The sequence below is a fragment of the Podarcis cretensis genome (genome assembly GCF_951804945.1).
Source record: "Podarcis cretensis genome assembly, chromosome: 13".
Taxonomy (NCBI): Eukaryota; Metazoa; Chordata; class Lepidosauria; order Squamata; family Lacertidae; genus Podarcis; species Podarcis cretensis.
Window position 1 is genome coordinate 16,765,924 of NC_137182.1, and position 20,977 is coordinate 16,786,900.

The window sequence follows — 20,977 nt, forward strand, 5'->3', positions numbered from 1 at the left end:
TTCAATTTTCTCAATTGAATTTGCAGGCAGCCCTTTGCGCCTCGGTTTTCGAACGTTTCAGAACTCGAACAGTCTTCTGCAATGGATTACGTTCAAGAACCGAGGTTCCACTGTACAGTATATATAAGATTACAGCAGCAAGATTGTTACATGCACAAGGATGGAAGGATACAGTCCTGCTATGGAGGAATGGTTGATAAAATGATTGGACTGAGATGGCAAAGTTGACAAGTTTAATTAGAGAGAGAAAATCGTTGGCATTGATTAAGGATTGGAAACTTCTTATGGACTTTTTGCAGGAAAGAGAAAATGGACTTGTAATATATGGATTTGAAGACTGAAAAAATATTGGCTTATAGAAAATAAAATAGCTGGATGTTATTGAGTGAACACTATATTGAGCTGACAGACAGAGAACGGGAAGTCTTTTATCCTTTTCCATTTTCTTTTCTTTCTCTCTCTTTCCTTTTTCTTTAAATTCTTATTTTATAACCAAAGATTCCACTAACTAGATGTAGTAGTGAAAATTTTGAGTTTTGTGTTTGGTGGTGGTTGTTGTTTTGGATTTCCCAACGATATAATCACATGATCAGCACACAGGTGAATTGTACAGTTGTCTCAGCCTCAACTTCTTCAATGTTAATATTTTGTCATTTCGCCAGGGTTAGCGATTCTAAAGCTATTGAGAAAAATAAAACGGACGAAGAGACATCTTTGCATAGTTCCTTTTTAGCGGTATCATTTTTTTCTTGTAAGCGAATTCTGCACTCAAATGCTTCTATGCAAATTTCTCTCATTAAACTTCTTCATTAAGGAAAAATGCTACCAACCACTATTTTGCTCCATGAGTTGCCATTCAAACCTTAAGGCCTTGATTTAATAAGGAAATTGGGTGGTAATTATGATAGAATAGTAAACTGTTTGAATAGCGTTCTAGATTGTTCAGCCCTGCAAAGGCAAATTTATTTTATCATCCCCCATATTGCTGATGGGCACTGAGGATGAGAGTAGTTTGTCTAAGGGAAACTAATGGCAGAGGTCAAATTATTTGCAGCTCAGCCGTTTAGCTACCATGTTACACTGTGTATGATTCCTGTCTTGCTAAATCATATCTGCATTTTGGCATGATTTCAGCACAATCCAATGCACGTTTAAAGGTACCCCTGCCCGTACGGGCCAGTCGTGTCCAACTCTAGGGTTACGTGCTCATCTCGTTTAAGAGGCCGGGAGCCAGCGCTGTCCGGAGACACTTCCGGGTCACGTGGCCAGCGTGACGAAGCTGCTCTGGCAAGCCAGCACCAGCACAGCACACGGAAACGCCGTTTACCTTCCCGCTATAAAGCGGTACCTATTTATCTACTTGCACTAAGGGGTGCTTTCGAACTGCTAGGTGGGCAGGAGCTGGGACCGAACTGCCACGGGGATTCGAACTGCCGACCATACGATCGGCAAGTCCTAGGCACTGAGGTTTTACCCACAGCGCCACCCACGGCCCCAGTGCACGTTTACTTGCTAGTAAATGCAGACAGCTTTCAGCGGCTTTCTTTATCTCTCCTCTGTTTACCAAGGCCTCCATCTCTTTTGTATATTCCTCCCATACTCTTGGATGTCATATTTACTTAACTCAGTTCTGGGTAATATTTCTGAATTTTTATTGAGTGACTATAAGATCAGTTCATAGGTTATGCTATGTCGAACCATTGTTTAGCACGAATGAGCAGATGTGCAGCTTTGTGAGGAGCAGATTGTAGTCACTCCTCTCCCAGTACCACAGTCGCTAGACTACTTGGGGCTAAACCATGGTTTGGCTTAGCATTGTGTCTAAACTGCAAAGCGCCCATCTGCACCTCCCAGGAGCACACCTGGAAGGCTATGGAACAAGTGCAAATATCTGCTGGAAATGTAAAGAAAAAGAAGGCACCTTTTACCATATGTGGTGGAGGTGTAAGGTAATACAGTGGTACCTCGGGTTACATACACTTCAGGTTACAGATTCCGCTAACCCAGAAATATTACCTCGGGTTAAGAACTTTGCTTCAGGATGAGAACAGAAATCGTGCGGTAGTGGTGTGGCGGCAGCGGGAGGCCCCATTAGCTAAAGTGGTACCTCAGGTTAAGAACAGTTTCAGGTTAAGAACGGACCTCCGGAACGAGTTAAGTACTTAACCCGAGGTACAAGTGTAAAAGCATTATAGAAAATGATATATAATGAATTGAAAAAAAATGTTTAAAATAACGTTTGTGGAGAAACCCAGAGGCTTTTTTATTAGGAATGGTAGGTACCAATATTCCAAAGGAGCAGAAAATACTTTTTATGTATGCGATGACAGCTGCACGGATGTTACTAGCCCAGAGATGGGAAGAAGACCAAGTCCCTACCAGAGAGGAATGACAAACTAAGCTGTTGGATTATGCCAAAATGGCAAAACTGACGTGAAGGCTTAGGAACTAAGACCTAAACTTCAATGGTTAGACAAGATGGCCTCCTTAGGCCTGGGTTTAGTCATATTTTGGATTTCTCTGTTCTTACACCGGAGGCCTTTCCAGCGAGTAAGCTAGGCAAAATGGGGCAGGACATCTTTCCACCATGCTGTCTTGAGAAAAGGACAAAGAGGTGAAGGGGCACACTCACTGTTCTCCCAGCTTCATTATTGTGCCTGTTCATGGCGGAGCGGGCATCCGGGCGATTTTCCCGGGCGTCGGCAAACTCCCGCGAAACCAGCACGCCAAAGTCAGCGTCCTCGCTGCAGCCTCCCCATTTCCAACCTTCGCCCGGTGGTCCCTTGTGATGCGAGTCGCAACCGCAGATGGTGGACGTGCCTTCAGCGCAGGAGCGAGTGACGGCGAAGGCCACGCCGGCTGAGGCGATGGCGTGGACAAAGGCAGATTCTCGCGTGGCTGCGGACAAGAGGGAGAAAAAGACCCGGTTATTTTGCAAGCTGTGATCTTATCATTTGCCTTCCCATATGAAGCAGCTTATGGATTTTGGATTTGAAAGTTCAGGCCCACAACCAAACAGTCCCCTCTTTGTTCTCTTTCAGCAGAATTAGATTTCTTCCAAGTTCTGCCTCCTGCTATCTGCCCTTTTAGTATTTCTTTTTTAAAAATGAGATTATGTGCTATCTTTTGTTTTGTATGAAATGTCGCAGAGAGCTGCTTTGAGAGTTTGCGTCCAACAGTGAGGAATAATCCATCGCTGAGCTACGCTCAGAACAGGGACTGGGGCAGAAATGTAGGGGTTGGGCTCTTTGGAAAACGTGTCGTCCATTCACAAACTCCAGTATAAAGATTTAATTCCTTTTCTGTTGGTAGCTGCATAGCTAGTAACAGCGTATCACTGGAAATCCCAGGTGGAGCTACCTCTTGAGACAGGGTTCAACAAAATTTGGGTTATAGCTAGTTCAGAACGACTAAATGGGCTTAGAATAATTGCAAATGGGTTTATTATCAAGAACATCTTTGGTGAAACCTGGCCTCCCCTTTTTTCATACATAAGGGAAAAAGGTTCTCTGTTGGTGGAAAACCTATATGGACTGCCAACATTTTAAGACCATGTAAAATGATGCCATAGACTTGACACTTTGTTCTTTTCTTTGCGATGACTGTACTGTATAATTAAAAACTCCAAAAACAAACACTTTTCAGCTGTAAAAAGAGTGCACCTTCGATTTTAAATCTGGAAAACAAGAGTGCCTCCGGCCTTGGACATTTTGGAACTGTCTTGAGCCAATGTAGCTCCCCTCAGGAAGGTTGCCTTTGAAAAATAAAGTAAGATACGGCGTGTGAAGATTAAAAACTCTGAGGGGAAAGTTGCTACCTCGAAACCGACGGAGGCTTCCGAAGATTCGGGAAAAGGCTATCTGGAAGAAAGCCCAACTCTCCACCCCACCCCATGAGGCATGGGGGGTTGCCTGAGAGAGATTTCCCAGTGGCAAAATTGAAAGTTCCCAGAAGCGCTGAGGGGGCCGGGTTGGGGGGCAGAGCCTGGGTGGATTAGGGGCTCTTGACAGAGCTCCACTGTAACGGTCTCCTATCCAGACCCCGTTACCTGCTGGGACACTCAATTTGCCATTGTTTGCGGAGTGTCACACTGTATTACCCACATAATGTGGAATGTTTCTGCCAGGCCCGGCAGTACCCACGGGGCTGGCATTCCCCGCGGCCACCCCTTGGCAACGGGGCCCGCGACCGCCCTGCCCTGCCATCCCCCTGCGAGCCCACCAGTCAGGCTAGGAAATCTCTATTGAGACCTCTGGTGCCGCCGGTCCTCCCCTCCCGGGCTCCGGGTGGCGAAAGGGCGTGTGAATGGCGCGGGGTTGTGAAACAGTTCAAGGTCTGGAACGATATCCCCCTGCCCCGGTGCACAGTGGGGATGGGAGCTTAGCTCTTTTCTCCTGGATATAAGCTCATTTTCTCTCCCTCCCCACCACCCGCCGCTGCCTTTAAATCTCCAGCGTTTATATCCAGTCCCCCTCTTTAAATGCAAATTTGTCATCTGTGTCACAGCTGAGGAACACTGCTGGGTTATCACAATGCTGTAGGGCCATTTCGCAGCCTCTGATTTCCTCAGCCGAGGCCCTGGAGATGCGGGTTTTGTTCGCCACATTTGTTCCAGGGAAATGCAGTCAGCTCCTCTTACACAGAGAGTCATTTGCTACGGCTCCCTGAGGAGGTAGCCTTTTCAGTCCTGAGGGGACCCACCTTTAACCTTGTTCTGCACCATGAGACCCACCTTTAACCATTTCCCCCCTCAGCCTTTCAGAAACCTTTATTTAATTTTTAAGGCCTTGAGGTGGTTAAAAACCTGTGTCTGAGCTGTGCTACTTCAGGCTGTAGGTGATAGCTGTCAGACTCCTCCATGTAAAAAAACACACACAACACACTTCACTTTAGGCCAGTGGTTCCCGACCTTTTTTTGGCCATGCCACACCTAAAAAATGTAAAGGACCCCTGACAGTTAAGTCCAGTCACGAACGACTCTGGGGTTGTGGTGCTCATCTCGCTTTATGGGCCAAGGGAGCTGATGTTTGTCTGCAGACAGTTTTCCGGGTCATGTGGCCGGCATGACTAAGCTGCGTCTGGCGAAACCAGAGCAGCGTACAGAAACGCTGTTTACCTTCCCGCCAGAGTGGTACCTATTTATCTACTTGCTTTCGAACTGCTAGGTTGGCAGGAGCAGGGACCGAGCAACGGGAGCTCACCCTGTCGCAGGGATTCGAACTGCCAACCTTCTGACTGGCAAGTCCAAGAGGCTCAGTGGTTTAGACCACAACACCACCCGCGTCCCTAAGCATCTCTAAAATCCTGATGCCCCTCCGCTGTGACGTATAATTCTTCTTATTCAAAAAGTGAACTCCTATTCACATGGAGGAAGCATAAAAGGTCATCAACTTGGTCTAACTCATTCTCAAATTGCCCCCCAATCAAATTGGGACCCCTATGGGGCGTGTGCTCCACATTGGGAACCACGGCTTTCGGCAGTGAGATATTCAGGAGATTTATTGTCCCTTAGCCTTTCGGCTGAGAAGCTAGTTTTCTATGTCAAGGAAAATGTCTGCCTGGAGGAGCGTTTGATCATGTTTCCCACCCTCCACAGCCTAAAAGCCAAGACCAGGAAACGGGATTGTTCTTCCACTTTCTTGGTCTTCCTTTAACATGAAAACATGGAGCAGTTAATATGGCTGGTTTTAGGCGTGGCACTAAGTTCAGCTCAGATTTCAGATTCTGCTCCACCTTGGTTTTATTAAATTTAAGCTGCTTATTAACTTGGGTGTGCACGCATATGCAATTCATATCCTCCCTGGTTCCTTCTTTCCAAATTGATCAATTGTGGGGTTACATCAATCATGTTGTTATGGCTGGCTGGCTAATAAATCACAACTGACTGATACATTAATCACGTCTAGGCAGAGGGGATTTTACCACTTCCCCAGGTTTTTGATTATTCAGACGTGGAGTGAAATTCTCTTCACTTTGCCCATTATTCCAAGTTGCCTCTCGATAAACTGCTGATCTGAAATTCAATGAGATGGGTGGGGGCAATAAGATAAAACGGGAATTAAATAAACAGCTCCCCGCGAGAATGAAATATCCATTAAAAATGGTGTGTTTTTTACTACCGCGAGTTGTCACCTGTCTCCCTCCCTCGGAAAATAAAATGTACAAATTTAATGGTACGTGTAAATCCCAGCGGGCCTTGAGCGTGATCCACTGGGAAGGCCACCTGTCCAATGAGATGGCTGAGAACTTTGCAATGGCCTGGTAGGTTACGTTCACAGTTTCCCATTCAATTCATTGGGGTTTCCACAGGAGATCTTATTGCTGGATGGTGTGTTTTGTTCCACAAGGCCTATATCATTCTCCTATGGGCTGTTGGGGGTGTCTGTGTGTGTGTGTGTGTACAGGCTTGGTAATTTGTTAATCTGTACTTGCCCTTAGGTGGGACATGGGTGGCACTGTGGGTTAAACCACAGAGCCTAGGACTTGCCGATCAGAAGGTCGGCGGTTCGAATCCCTGCGACGGGGTGAGCTCCCATTGCTCGGTCCCTGCTCCTGCCAACCTAGCAGTTCGAAAGTACGTCAAAGTGCAAGTAGATAAATAGGTACCACTCCAGCGGGAAGGTAAACGCTGTTTCTGTGCGTTGCTCTGGTTTCGCCAGAAGCGGCTTAGTCCTGCTGGCCACGTGACCCGGAAGCTGTATGCTGGCTCCCTCAGCCAATAAAGCGAGATGAGCGCCGCAACCCCAGAGTCGGCCATGACTGGACCTAATGGTCAGGGGTCCCTTTACCTTTACCTTTACTTGCTCTTAGACAGAGAGAATGTGAAGTATACCTGTATGTGAGATCCTAGATCTGTCTTATTGAGCAACTTACAGTAAATTCATTTTTTCCCTTCCTTCCCTCCCTGTATGATTATACTGGGACAACCTATGCAGCCTCCCCCTGTTGTTTGCAACAAAGCTGTATATATATATTTCCAGCAACATATAATTTGGTGTTGAAATCATACGTATTTCTTTTAAAAAAGGAGAGTGACACACGCATTATTTTGCAAGTCAACGCTCCACATTAATGCCTTTAAACTGTTACCATTTAAAAATAAAAGAAATCCAGCTGTAATTTTTAAAAATTAAAATCTTTTAAAGTCACGCTTTGCACAAACTGGGTGCCAGTTATTGGCATGTTCTATACGATAACCGTGAAGCTGCCATCTCCTTTGGGCTCACTGGGTCGATGCCTCTCAGCCTAAGCCAACTCACAGGGTTGTTGAGGGGAATAAATTAGGACTGGGAGAACCTTGAGCTCCTGGGAGGAGGAAAAAAAGTGGGGGAAGCAATGCATAATAATGAATAAAATGTGGTCCACTACTAGCAAGCTATGGGTGCCCCTCCTCCAACCCGGCTTGTGCTGTACCTTTATCGAGAACAGGCCCGAAAATGGCCAAGCTGTCGTCGATGGTGGTGCAGTTCCAACGCCGCCCCCGGAACTGGTGCTGGCATTCCTGGATTCCTAGCTTCACGCCCTCGGCCACGCTGGGCATGATCTCGATGTAGTTGCGGCAGAACCGGAGCTGCTTGGGCACTAAGCCAGGAATGGAACCGCACAGGATCGGCTGGGAGCCCAACGAGGTATATTGCTGGCCTAATGCGAGGGACCTGCAAAAGGAGAACATATACAACCCCCTGCTTGAAAGGGCATCGGGCACTTTGCATGCCCGCCCTGACTCTTCCACCCAGTGGCAGACTGTCAGGAGCCAGCAGTCAATCACACCCTGCAAATGAGAGTTAACTTTTCATTCGCAAAATCAGGAACTGTACAGGAGGATCTGTCAGGCCTAAGGATCACAGCAACTCTTCTCCAGCAGGTCTTGCCCCCTATGAAGAGGTTGCTGTGACCTCCCCATGGCTGCCTAAGCCCCCTCCTCTCCAGGGTTTTCCCCAAGCAATCTGAGACTATGCCTGAAGCCAACCTCGGCTCTGCCCTTTTCATGCCTCTTCTGGTTCTGGGAGACCAGGGTTGCTTTGGGATATTTAAAGTCATAGCTAGTCAAAGGGCTGCCCCGGGGCAGGATATCATGTATTGAAAACAATCCTGACATCTGCCTATTGAACCTGCTCCCAAGAGAGCTAATTCTTCTATGTGAAATGTTCTGAACCAAAGGTCCACCCGACTCCACTCTGTTTTCTGAAAATCTTTCAGATGTTTGAAAACAATGCATACCCATCCTATCTTTCTTCAGCATTTTTCTCGGGGGTAAATATAACCAGTTCATTCGGTCTTTCTTACTATCATTCATTGTGCATGGCAGTTTATCAACGTTTCTAAATTAAATTGAGAACTGTCTCTGCCCCTAAAGATATTGCAGTCTAGAATTAACAACGAGGGAATTCGGGAGGGAGAGAGAGAGGGAAAGAAAGAAAGAAAGAAAGAAAGAAAGAAAGAAAGAAAGAAAGAAAGAAAGAGTGAGTAGCAAGGGATGGATATGAGCAGTTGCATCTACAAGCACTTAAACTTTGCTACAATTGGGAACAAGGATTAAGGGATTAGTCCAAAGTCCTTGCAGAAGTGATAGGAGGGAAGAAAGGAAGAAATATAAATGTTGAGGGAGAGACATCCCAGCACAGTGAAGTCATGATTCCAACATAAAACATACTGTTTTTCTTCTACCCTTTATCAGTTTGCATAGTTCTCTCCTGAGTCTTTTCCCATGTTTACAATTGTGGTACACAGAGAGCGATCACAGCACCGTCACCTCCTGAATCCCAGGATAAACAACGTTTCCTTAATACACCTAAGACAACCTTGTGGGGGGGAGGGGGATGAATGGCTTGTTATATTTCCATTTCCATTTTATAGATTTGGGAGAACTCAGACGGAGAACCTGCAGTTTGTCCCTGAAATGACCCTGCACGTTCATGACCTGGGTAGGATTCGAACCTGAGCCTGATGCTCTGCTGAACCGCACTGCCTCAATCCCTCATTAAGACTGGGGAAGTGCTGCATGCCACGAAAGCACACAGGCAATTATATCACCTCATTATCTTCTTACCAGCGCTGCATTAAGCTGCGGTGCAAAGATCAAAGCCCTTGTTTTCTTTCAGGGTGCTCAAGTCTTGTCGTTCAGAATCTTTTTTTGCTAACTTGGCAGCAGAACCGTTTTCCTTTGCTGTGGTGGAAGCCGGCCTGCTTTCCACGAAGCGGCAGCTGTAATCTTGCGGAGAGCCCAGGTTCCTCTGCAAATTTATCCCCCCGGAGAGGCATTGCGTGGAGATGATGAAGGGTGCGGTGTTAGCACCCTGCTTGTATTTTCTAGGAACGTCCAATGCTGGGATTAGATTCTACGTACAAGGCTGGTTCTACGTGGAAGCTGCCTTTTGAAGGTGACTTGCAACTACACGAAGCTAGACCATGGGTAGGCAAACTAAGGCCCAGGGGCCGGATCTGGCCCAATCGCCTTCTCAATCCGGCCCACAGACGGTCCGGGAATCAGTGTGTTTTTACATGAGTAGAATGTGTCCTTTTCTTTAAAATGGATCTCTGGGTTATTTGTGGGGCATAGGAATTCGTTAATTCCCCCCCCCCCCAAATATAGTCTGCCCCCCCCCAGGTCTGAGGGACAGTGGACCGGCCCCCTGCTGAAAAAGTTTGCTGACCCCTGAGCTAGACTCCCATTCTAACTAGGACTAGCCATAGGGACCATAGTACACCTGTCCTCAAAGAATTTATGTTACCAATTGGTTCCTGGGCATACTTCAAGGGGCTGTGGTCATAACAGTGCCTTTTAAGTCTGCACACTGCTTAGCTGAAGCAAAGTCTCCTTCCAAATAATAATAATAATAATAATAATAATAATAATAATAATAACAGTTGTATTATTTATATCCTGCCCAACTGGCTAGACTGCCCCAGCCACTCTGGGCAGCTTCCAACAAAATATTAAAAGCACAGCAAAACATCGACCATTAAAAACTTTATTATTATTGTGCATTGCCCTTTATCTGTAGATCTCAGGCTGTTCACAACTCAGGCCCATTCCTTTTTAGAAAGCATGCACATTTATTTATTTTTCAAATCCAATGGGCATTTGCCTCGCCATAATATAAAATGGCATTGTAGCCAGCTGCTGTTTTGGACCATAGAAGTGGTGTTTTCAATTCTTGTCCACATTTTCTTGATCTATTGGCTTGTTATTTTAATAAACAGGAGGGGGGGACACACTATCAGATTATACTGATAACTATTCTGAGAACTTCATTCTATACAGCAAATATAGGAATCTGAGCGGGAAATAAGTGTGAGAGGCTGGTGTAGATCTATAAAGCCACCAACAGTTTATTCTATTTTTCAGTTGAAAATATCTCAGTTAAACAAAATAAAGCAAAAAAATGAAAAAGAAGCAAAAGATGCCTATTAATATTATTATTATTAAGTATATAAATGAAATTATTATTCTAATACATATATATTTATAACCTGCTATATTTTTAATAAATGCTTTGAAAATATCATAATATTTGTCCACACACAATCAATGCCTGTAAGCTATCATGTCTCTTCTCCATTGATAAAGTCCCCAACATTGTGGCTCATGCAGGTATATTTTTGCTCTCTCTTTTTGGTGACCTGCCCAAAGCCTTTTGGTGTGGCCGCTCTTGGATGGAGAATGGACCAAATGGATGGCCCTCTGCGCTGAACCTTTCACAAGGTGCAGGTCAGCAATAACTCACAAGGTGTCAATGAAGTTAACCCTTTATTCAAAGAAACAAAAGAGCTCAAGCTTAGTGAGCACAGCAACTCTTCCCAGTAGGTCTTGCAGTTGCAAGGACTGAAGGTCCCCCGCCTTCCCACATCTCCCAAAGTCTCCTCCACCCCAGGTCCTTCCCAAGCAATCTGAGGCTCCAATGCCTTGTCTGTCTCTGCTGCGCCCTCTTCATACCTCCTCTGGTTCTGGCAAACCAGCGGGAGGGTAGCTAGTCACAGCAGGAGAGGGAGACCCCCTGGTTTCTTCAGCAGCCTGCCTAATCTCCTCTCCACTCTCTACTCTCCACTTCTGCCCTCTGCCACAGCCTCTTCCTGCTTACTAAACCCTGTTACCTCTTCAGCTTCCAACACCTCCTCTTCCCAATCTTCTCCATCTGCTCCCTCTGACCACTCCTTCACCATCTCATCACCACCAAGAAGGCTCTGAGCCTTCTTCCCTTGGGGTTTTCCCAGCTATGGCCTCCCACCACTCCTCTGAATCCAGCTAGTTCATGGCAACAAATCTTGAGCATCTTCTTATACTCCTCCTTTCCAGCTACCATAATCTAGACCAGGGGCAGGATGAACCTCAGGCTTGGGGGCAAGGACTCTCTTTCCAGGCCTCAGGATTTTGTCTGCAGGCCACAAGCTCCAACAGCCCCAGTCTGCAACCACCATCGGTCACATCCACTGCCAGGATACACCTGGACGTTTGCCCATGAGGGAATGACACCGCCTTCCCATAGCTCAAGCCATACACAAGGTGGCTTACAATAGGAAAAGACTCACATAATTACAAACAAAAGTAGTCATAAGCAATAAATAAAATTCATCAAAAAGCACACAACCAAACTGAATGATTCCCTCATCATAAATCATAAAAAGGTAAAGGTAAAGGTACCCCTGCCCGTACGGGCCAGTCTTGACAGACTCTGGGGTTGTGCGCCCATCTCACTTAAGAGGCCAGGGGCCAGCGCTGTCCGGAGACACTTCCGGGTCACGTGGCCAGCGTGACATCGCTGCTCTGGCGAGCCAGAGCCGCACACGGAAACGCCGTTTACCTTCCCGCTGGTAAGCGGTCCCTATTTATCTACTTGCACCCGGAGGTGCTTTCGAACTGCTAGGTTGGCAGGCGCTGGGACCGAGCAGCGGGAGTGCACCCCGCCGCAGGGATTCGAACTGCCGACCTTTCGATCAGCAAGTCCTAGGTGCTGAGGCTTTAACCCACAGCGCCACCTGCGTCCCCATCATCATAAATCATAATAAGATCTAAAAATAAGGGTACAAAAATGATATTAAGAATAGCAGCAAAAAATCCCAACAACACCCACTAAAGAATACCCCAGCACAGGAGTCCTCTCAACAGCTTAATTTTTTGTAGCTGGAGTCAGTCCAGGTCCCACCATCCCAGGCCGGGTGGAAAAGGTCAGCAAGGCAGGGAGCAAGTCTTCCTGGAGTCAAAGCCAATGTGGTCCTTGTGTTGAGAAAGGTTCCCTACCATGGATCTAGAGTACCATCCCTTGGGGTAGTCAGGGACCTGACTCTCCCTTGCTTTCCTTTAGCCCATAAAAGTGCCATGCATGCCGATGGCACTGTATAATAATTAGGCAGTCCTTCTGTTCTTGTTCCATACTGTCTTCTTCAGTGACCATTCATAGCTGAGTAGGATTGTCTTCCATGAACACGGTTTTAACGGTGAGTCCGTAAGTGACTTTGGAGGCCAATTATAGATCCACACGACCTTCCACAGTGGGGACATAGGTTTCCAGGTGGGAGTTGATCATGATGAGGGCTTGCCAAGTGTGCCTTCCTCTTAGCACATTTCTCCCTTTCATCCTGAGTTTGAGCATCTTCAAAGCCCATGACACCTTTGGTAAAGGCTGTTCTCCAATTGGAGCGCTCACAAGCTGGTGCTTCCCAGTTGTCGGTGTTTATACTACATTTTTTTAGATTTTCCTTGAGAGAGTCTTTAAACCTCTTCTGTTGACCACCGGCATTGCACTTTCCATTTTTAAGTTCGGAATAGAGTACAGTGGTACCTTGGGTTACATACGCTTCAGGTTACATACGCTTCAGGTTACAGACTCCGCTAACCCAGAATTAGTACCTCGGGTTAAGAACTTTGCTTCAGGATGAGAACAGAAATCGTGCTCCGGCGGCGCGGCAGCAGCAGCAGGCCCCATTAGCTAAAGTGGTGCTTCAGGTTAAGAACAGTTTCAGGTTAAGAACGAACCTCCAGAATGAATTAAGTACTTAACCTGAGGTACCACTGTAGTTGCTTTGGAAGATGATCATCAGGCATCCGCCCAACATGAAGTTGATGTTGAAGAATCATTGCTTCAACACTGGTGAGTTTGGCTTCTTCCAGTACACCTACATACTGTAACATCACTGGGGCAGGGATCATTGCATACCTGTGAGTTCTGTACCAGTCTGCATTGCTGAATGAACTGTTATATACTAGAAGAAGTCACTATTGAGAATCGAGAGCTGTGAATGTTTGTTTCACAAATGGGAAACATTGAATGCTAGCTGGCCGGTCAGTCTCCCTGCACAGGGAGCTATCCCAAAGAAGGTGCTGAACCTATGTTTTGGGAGTTTAGCAGCCCACCTGCAGGAGATTTTGAGGGCCCCAATGTGGTAACCTGACTTGGCCAGGGCTTTTCCAATTTAACTGCACTCCATGTCAGTTCATAGGCTATTCTTTTAAAAGGTATTGGGTGTGGCGGGTAGTCATTTTGTGCTAACAGACTGGATGGGTGAAGGCACCTGAATCTCTCTGTCCTAAATGAAACTTTAGCACAGACAAACAAAAGAAAGGATGAAAGGCAGAAGCAAACATCAAAGGCCTTGCCATTTTAATTTTTTTTTTTTTTAAAAAAGCATCTTTCCAAAGTCATGTTTGAGATTTTGGGATCAGGCGTGCCCTCAGTTTGTTTTAAATCCATGGCACTGAATTGAACTTCAGTCAAAGTCCATGAAGAAACAACTTGGCTTGGGCAAATTCCAAATCTTCAGCCAGATTTGTTTTTAAGATAAACTGGGGGCGGGGTGTGGAAACAACTTTTGAGCCTCTTGAAGTTTCGTTGGAAAATCTTGTCCTGAAATAAGGAATGGTGCTTATCTACCCAGCCACACAGTTCCTCCTCAGTCCTCCAAATAAAGAGATTTTCTTTATTTGCTGCCAGCAGGAAATCTACAAATCTACCAATTTTTACTTCCTAGGATAATCTCATACCAATGCTGTGAGGTGCTTTCAGACAGACAGCAACATGTCTGTCTGAAAGACCAGGAAGACACATATCCACATTTCGACTCTGCAACACAGCTAACTGAGTTGTTGTTGTTTAGTTGTTTAGTCGTGTCCGACTCTTTGTGACCCAATGGACCAGAGCACGCCATGCACTCCTGTCTTCCACTGCCTCCCACAGTTTGGTCAAACTCATGCTGGTAGCTTCAAGAACACTGTCCAACCAGCTAACTGGGTAGCCTGGGCCAAATCCCTTTCTCTTTGCCGAACCTAGTTCACAGGGTTAATAGGAAGATAAAATGGAGTAACCCCAAATATGTGGCCCATACGTCACTGGAAAAAGGGTTATATATGTAACAGTGTTTTATATCGGTGGCGGGCGGGGTGGATAGAAACAGCACTGTTCTCTCACTCACTTGTATTCCTAGTACGGTTTATTACAGACTCACATGCACAAACATCTATCACAGCTCTGCTTTGCCTTCCCTGAAAATGCAAATCCATGGATGCTGTGCCGCACAACGGAATTGTTCAATTTAGCAGCACCCCAGGTGACTCTTAGTCTTGGTCACACCCCAGCGTCCCCTTCCCTCCCTTTCTCCTTCCTTTCTTAGGGCTCTTGGCTGATTAAAGGGTTTTTTTCTTCTTGTTAGTTAGATATCCGCTTCTTGGCCTTTTTTGAACCTTTTAAAATTCAAACCTTATCACCAGTGCTTCATAATCGGCACCTCTTCAAGACGAAAACCACGTTTAGCAATTCCACAAGCCTTTGCAAGTGCAATCCCAAGAGCCTTTGCACCAACCTTTGAGGCCTGCGGAGAGTTGGAGTTTGAGAAAGGAGGTTTTCAGGGAGCAATTGCGGTGGAGAGTTTGGTGTATTTTGGGGTGTTTCCAGAGGCTTGCTGGCTTCCTCAAACTCGGCCCTCCAGATGTTTTCGGCCTACAACTCCCATGATCCCTAGCTAGCAGGACCGGTGGTCAGGGGTGATGGGAACTGTAGTCTCAAAACATCTGGAGGGCCGAGGTTGCGGAAGCCTGCATTAAAGGGACATTAGGACTGAGTTACTCTGTGTTAGAAGGAAAGTTTGTCTAAGCATTCCCACCCACCCTGATCCCTGTGAATATACCAGAACCAAAAGCTGTCTCCAAAAATGTGCCTGTTGCTGACACTCCACTGATTTAAAAGTCACTCTCCCTAATGAAAATCAACCAACCAACCAACCAATGCTTTCGTCGGGTGGGGGGGCATGTCTGTGCAGATGTTGGGTTTCAACTCCCGTCAACCAGACTGACTAATGGCCAGGGGAGATGATCTTGAGGGCGACAGGCTCCCCGTGCCAGCATTAGCTGATCTGTCTGACAAATAAATGCATCAAAGTTTGCCATCCTATTAATTATTGTGACTGTATATATTCAACTCTTCCAGGCCTGCCCCTAACACCATTTGCTCTCTGTCACACTGTTCTCTGTTTTTCAAACCCTCCTCTTTTGGCTCTCCTCCTCTGTACCCCATCCCTTACACTTGTCAACATCCATTATTATTATTATTATTATTATTATTATTATTATTATTATTACTATTACTATTTGCCTTCTCTTTTTCAGTACAACTAGGGCTAGTTATTCAGTTCCAGGGTTGGGTAGCAATGCTACAGGGCAGCCAACCTCTGTTTCAGGTGATAGTTGGCACTTTGCTTATGTACCATAGAGTTGAAGAGCTGGAATGAACCACAGGTGGCATTTTATTCAGCTAATTCCATCCCTTCCACCCCTGGCCCGAAAGGATTATCCCTCCACAGCCCACCAGTCCTCCACCATTTAGTCCTTCGCAATTCAGCAAACTACAGCCTGCCTCATGCCAGAAGCGGGTGGAATCCAGGGAAACAACCACAGAGCAAATTATTCCAACAGAAAAGCCAACTCTCTCCCAATTCCATCTACTAATTGCTTCCTGGTTCGAATACGGCCTTGAGTCATCTTAAACATGAACCAAACCCATCCCCAGTACTGTACATAAAATAATGTTTGTACCTTTCATCTTTGGTATGGCTCTGAGGGAAAGGGAAGAGTGGACTAAGCACCCTTAGGGATGAAAAAACCAGGAGTGTCATAGTGGAAATTGAATATGGGAAATGGCCATTGAGGATCATGAATGGAGTGTCCCTCTCACCTGACATGGGGGTTATCTGGACTGTCATTTCCCCAATACATTAACTCAGCAGCGGGAGAAACTTCAACCCTCCAAATGTAGTTGGACTACAACTCCCATCATCCTTGACCACTGGCAAGGGCCGATGGGATTTGTAGTCCAATGTCTTTTGGATCAAAGGTACCCCCCCCAACTCTTCATTAGCTGATGATGTGTGGTAAAATTGTCCTTAATCATTTGGCAGGATGAGCTGGATGGTCAAGTTATGCTAGGGCAAGAAAACTTACCATGGTCATCATCAGTGTAGCCTCAATCTCCCAAATACACCAGCTCTTCAGTAGATGCAATTTGCACCTTCAGCTGGGACGGGTCCATTGAGCTATTGGGCAATTCATGCATCTCTGCAAATCAAGTCTTAAGGCTTGCATACCTTTGGGGATTTCAGAAAACTGGTCAAATTAGCTAAAGGTTATCTGGTATTCTATCCTCCCCCACCTCCAAGCAAAGGATTGGGAAGAGCTTTTTCCATCATCATCATCATCATCATCATCACCATCATAATTTATTTATACCCCGCCCATCTGGCTGGGCTTCCCCAGCCACTCTGGGCGGCTTCCAAAAAAAATATTAAAATACTGTAATACATCAAACATTAAAAGCTTCCCTAAACAGGGCTGCCTTCAGATGTCTTCTAAAAGTCTGGTAGTTGTTGTTCTCTTTGACATCTGGTGGGAGGGCGTTCCACAGGGAGGGCGCCACTACCGAGAAGGCCCTCTGCCTGGTTCCCTGTAACTTGGCTTCTCGCAGCGAGGGAACCGCCAGAAGGCCCTCAGTGCTGGACCTCAGTGGGATCATGGGATGGTCCTCTTCCTTGGGGATCATTGGGGAATACATCATCTGGGGACAATGGATGGTGTTGTAGATTTGCCTTCTCCCCCTGCCCCCCCAATTTTCTCAGTGGTTGGGTGATTGTTCATACCCAGGTTCTTACTGACCTCCAAATTTAATAGTCTAGAACAGCCTTTCTCAACCTGTGGGTCCCCAGATGTTGTTGAACTACAACTCCCATCACCCCTAGCTAGCAAGGCTAGAGCTCAGGGATGATGGGAGTTGTAGTCCAACAACATCTGGGGACCCATAGGTTGAGAACCGCTGATCTAGAATGAATTTTCTCACCCAGATCAACCTTGGCATCCGGCCCTGAATTATCTACCTGTCTCTTGTGTCTCCAGGCTGCTTTTCTATTTAACAAAAGATAAAACGACAATATAAAATGACGCAGCGGACAGAGGCAGTAAAAACAAGGCTATTTAAAAGACAGAGAAGATTAATAGAACATATATAAAATCAATATAAGTAGCAACAAGAGAGCATTAAAGTGAAAACCCCTAAAAGGTTTGGGAGATCAGAAAGTATTAAATTGACTTTGAAATGGTGGACCTCAATTGGGCCTCAATTACCTGGTGGAGATAAACAGCAGAGGTTATAATCTGACAGGGCCCCAGGATGCCAATATATCCATGGAACACTTTATGTAAAGCACACCTTGCTGGGTTAATGCCTGCTTTTCTCTAGTACGATGTGGCTTGTCTCAGGACTTGAGATATCTGAATTTATTACTACGTAGTCTCCCGCTCTCTTTGCTTGTAGTCTAGCGGTCTGTACTACAAAGGTTTATCTGACATGATGTTAGTGGATAGTTCACACATAAATGACCATTCCTTGATTTCGTCATCACCAGATTAAGTGACACTTAGGGAAATATGTGATCTGACTCTACTATAAATTGCTGTTGAATTTATGTGCATTACTTTTGAATAGCTGTGAAACCAGCTTGCATTTCAACTGCGATGGCTCATTTACGAATGCCAGTAATTCTAAGCAGTGCAAAATAGAAACGGAATGTGATCATTTTGTGCTTTGGTTTTTAGCATGAGTGCATGCATTAGTGTTTATCAGTAAGCTGTAAGGCAGGGGTGGGCAAACTAAGGCCCCGGGGGCTGGATTCGGCCCCATCGCCTTCTAAATCCAGCCTGCGGACGGTCCAGGAATCAGCGTGTTTTTACATGAGCAGAATGTGCCCTTTTATTTAAACTGCATTTCTGGGTTATTTGTGGGGCATAGGAATTCGTTCATCCCCCCCCCCATATAGTCCGGCCCCCCACAAGGTCTGAGGGATAGTGGACCGGCCCCCTGCTGAAAATGTTTGCTGGCCCCTGCTGTAAGGGGTGGGGGAAACACACAAGACAAAATATGCACAAGACGAAAACGACAGCAAACTACACTATGGCAATGCGCTTTGAAGGTGACTCAGAAACTACAACTAAACCAGAATGTGGCAGCTAGAATGGTGACTGGGAGCAGCCGCTGAGACCATATAGCACCAGTTCTAAAGGATCTACACTGGCTCCCGGTATGTTTCCGAGCACAAGTCAAAGTGTTGGTATTGACCTATAAAGCCCTAAACGTAATTGGCCCTGTATACCTGAAGGAGCGTCTCCACCCTCATCATTCAGCTCAGATACTGACGTCCAGCTCTGAGGGCCTTCTGGCACTTCCTTAACTGTGAGAAATGAATTTACAGGGCCTTCTTGGTAGTGGCACCTGCCCTGTGGAACGCCCTCCCATCAGATATCAAGGAGATAAAGAACTACCCAACTTTTAGAAGACATCTGAAGGCAGCCCTGTGTCAGGAAGTTTTTAATGTTTGACGTTTTATTATGTTTTTATACTGCATGTGTCAGAAGCTGCCCCGAGTGGCTGGGGCATAAATATATGAAGAAGAAGAAGAAGAAGAAGAAGAAGAAGAAGAAGAAGAAGAAGAAGAAGAAGAGGAGGAGGAGGAGGAGGAGGAGGAGGTGGTCTTTGGACAAAGTCCAGAAATACCAAAGAACCGTGGGTCACAAGTGTATTAGTGCACCTCAGGAAACAAGATTGGGTGGTTTAGAGGACAGAGCAATGGGGGGGGGGGATTTCTTAAGCATTCCTACTTGAAAACGGGGACGTATCATTCATCTGCCACAGCCTGACCTCGGAGCACTTTCATTATAAGACAAGCAGGCCAGGGGGAGTGTCCGACAGGCATTTGAGCATCTTGTGCCTTGGGCATTTTCTAAAGCCTTTCCCCTTGTGATCCTTTATTTTCACCCCTGCTGAGAGTGCTCCTTATCGAAAGGGCAACCGCAGACATTATAGGCATCTTTAACCCCACCGGGCCGTTTCCCTGGCTACCTCATTAGAAGATGCTTATACCCTCTTGTCCGTGGGGGCGGGAGGTTTCTGCTGCTGATCCCACAATGGAATCAGCCCACCATGTAAGCTGCACGGAAGTCTGCAGCTTGCGCCGGGAGGGATGATGGCTGGAGCAGGCGGCCGACGAAATGTGGCGAATGGAGGCTCTCCTGAGCTTGCAGCCCTAGGCCGCAAGCTTCCTTGGGAATCTAGGGGGCCTTCCCTCTCAGGAAGTCTTGCTACCAGGCAACCTTCTCTGCTCCCCTCTCCTCCGACCTAGTCAGACAAGGGCGGGGAACCTGGGACTCTCTAGATAGCGTGGGGCTCCAGCTTTCATCAGCCTCAGGCATCAGGGCCAACGGTTACGGGATAAGGGAGTTGTAGCATACTACATCTCCCTGCTACATTTGGTGGTAGGCCGCACATTCCTTCATATATGAAAAGCATGCAAATAATAGCAATGATAATAATAATAATAATACTATATTTATACCCTGATGGCAAGGAGATGAGTAATGATATAACCTTTAGAAGACATCTGAAGGCAGCCCTGTGTAGAGAAGCTTTTTTTTAATGTGTAATGTTTTTATGGTGTTTTTATCTATGTTGAATGCCTCCTGGAGTGGCTAAGGCAACCCGGTTGGATGGACGGGGTACAAATATTATCAATCCCAGATGCTGCAATCAGCATGCAATCAACACAACCCACACTAATAATAATAATAATAATAATTTATTACTTATACCCCACCCATCTTGCCAGGCCTCCCCAGCCACTCTGGGCAGCTTCCAACAAAATATTAAAAATACAATAAAACATCAAAGCATCCCAAAACAGGGCTGCCTTCAGATGTCTTCTAAAAGTCAGATAGTTGTTTATTTCCTTGACATCTGATGAGGGTGGGTGCCACTACCGAGAAGGCCCTCTGCCTCATTCCCTGCAACCTCACTTCTTGCAGGGAGGGAACCGCCAGAAAGCCCTTGGAGGTGGACCTCAGCGTCTGGGCTGAACAATGGGGGTGGAGACACTCCCTCAGGTATACTGGACCGAGGCAGTTTAAGGCTTTAAAGGTCAGCACCAATACTTTGAATTGTGCCCGGAAACGTACCGGGAGCCAATGTAGGTCTTTCAGGACGGGTGTTATATGGTCTTGGCCGCCACTCCCAGTCACCAGTCCAGCTGCCGCATACTGGATTAACTGCATTTTCTGAGTCACCTTCAAAGGTAGCCCCATGTAGAGCGCATTGAGGTAGTCCATAGGAGATAACCAGAGCATGCACCACTCTGGCAAGACAGTCCATGGACAGATAGGGTCTCAGGTTGCGTACCAGGTGGAGCTGGTAGACAGCTGTCCTGGACACAGACTTGACCTGAAGGGCACTTATAACAATAGAGCATTAGAATTGTAGACTTGGAAGGGACCATAAGAGTCATCTAGTCCAACCCTCTGCAATGTGGGAATCTTTGCCCAATGTGGGGCTCGAACTCACAACCCTAAATTAAGAGTCTCCTGCTCTTGCAACTGAGCTATCCAGCTATCCACTCAATTTTTGCATCACCTCTGAGCAATCCCGGGCAATTTCTTTTGAAAAATGAGAGCTGCCAT

At 46.3% G+C, this 20,977-nt stretch overlaps 1 protein-coding gene across 2 annotated transcripts in view; it reads right to left on the minus strand.

Annotated features, from left to right (window-relative positions):
* The window catches only part of WNT3 (Wnt family member 3), a 146,930-nt gene that overhangs the window by 106,183 nt on the left and 19,770 nt on the right, over window positions 1-20,977 (minus strand). For both annotated transcript variants that reach the window (XR_013832464.1, XM_079949928.1), the window contains exons 2-3: window positions 7,414-7,655; window positions 2,633-2,898 (exon numbers count right to left, since the gene is read on the minus strand). Coding sequence is in view for 1 of the 2 variants with exons in the window: in XM_079949928.1 (XP_079806054.1) it covers window positions 2,633-2,898; window positions 7,414-7,655 (508 nt within the window). In the remaining variant the exon portion in view is untranslated. The remainder of the gene's footprint in view (window positions 1-2,632; window positions 2,899-7,413; window positions 7,656-20,977) is intronic.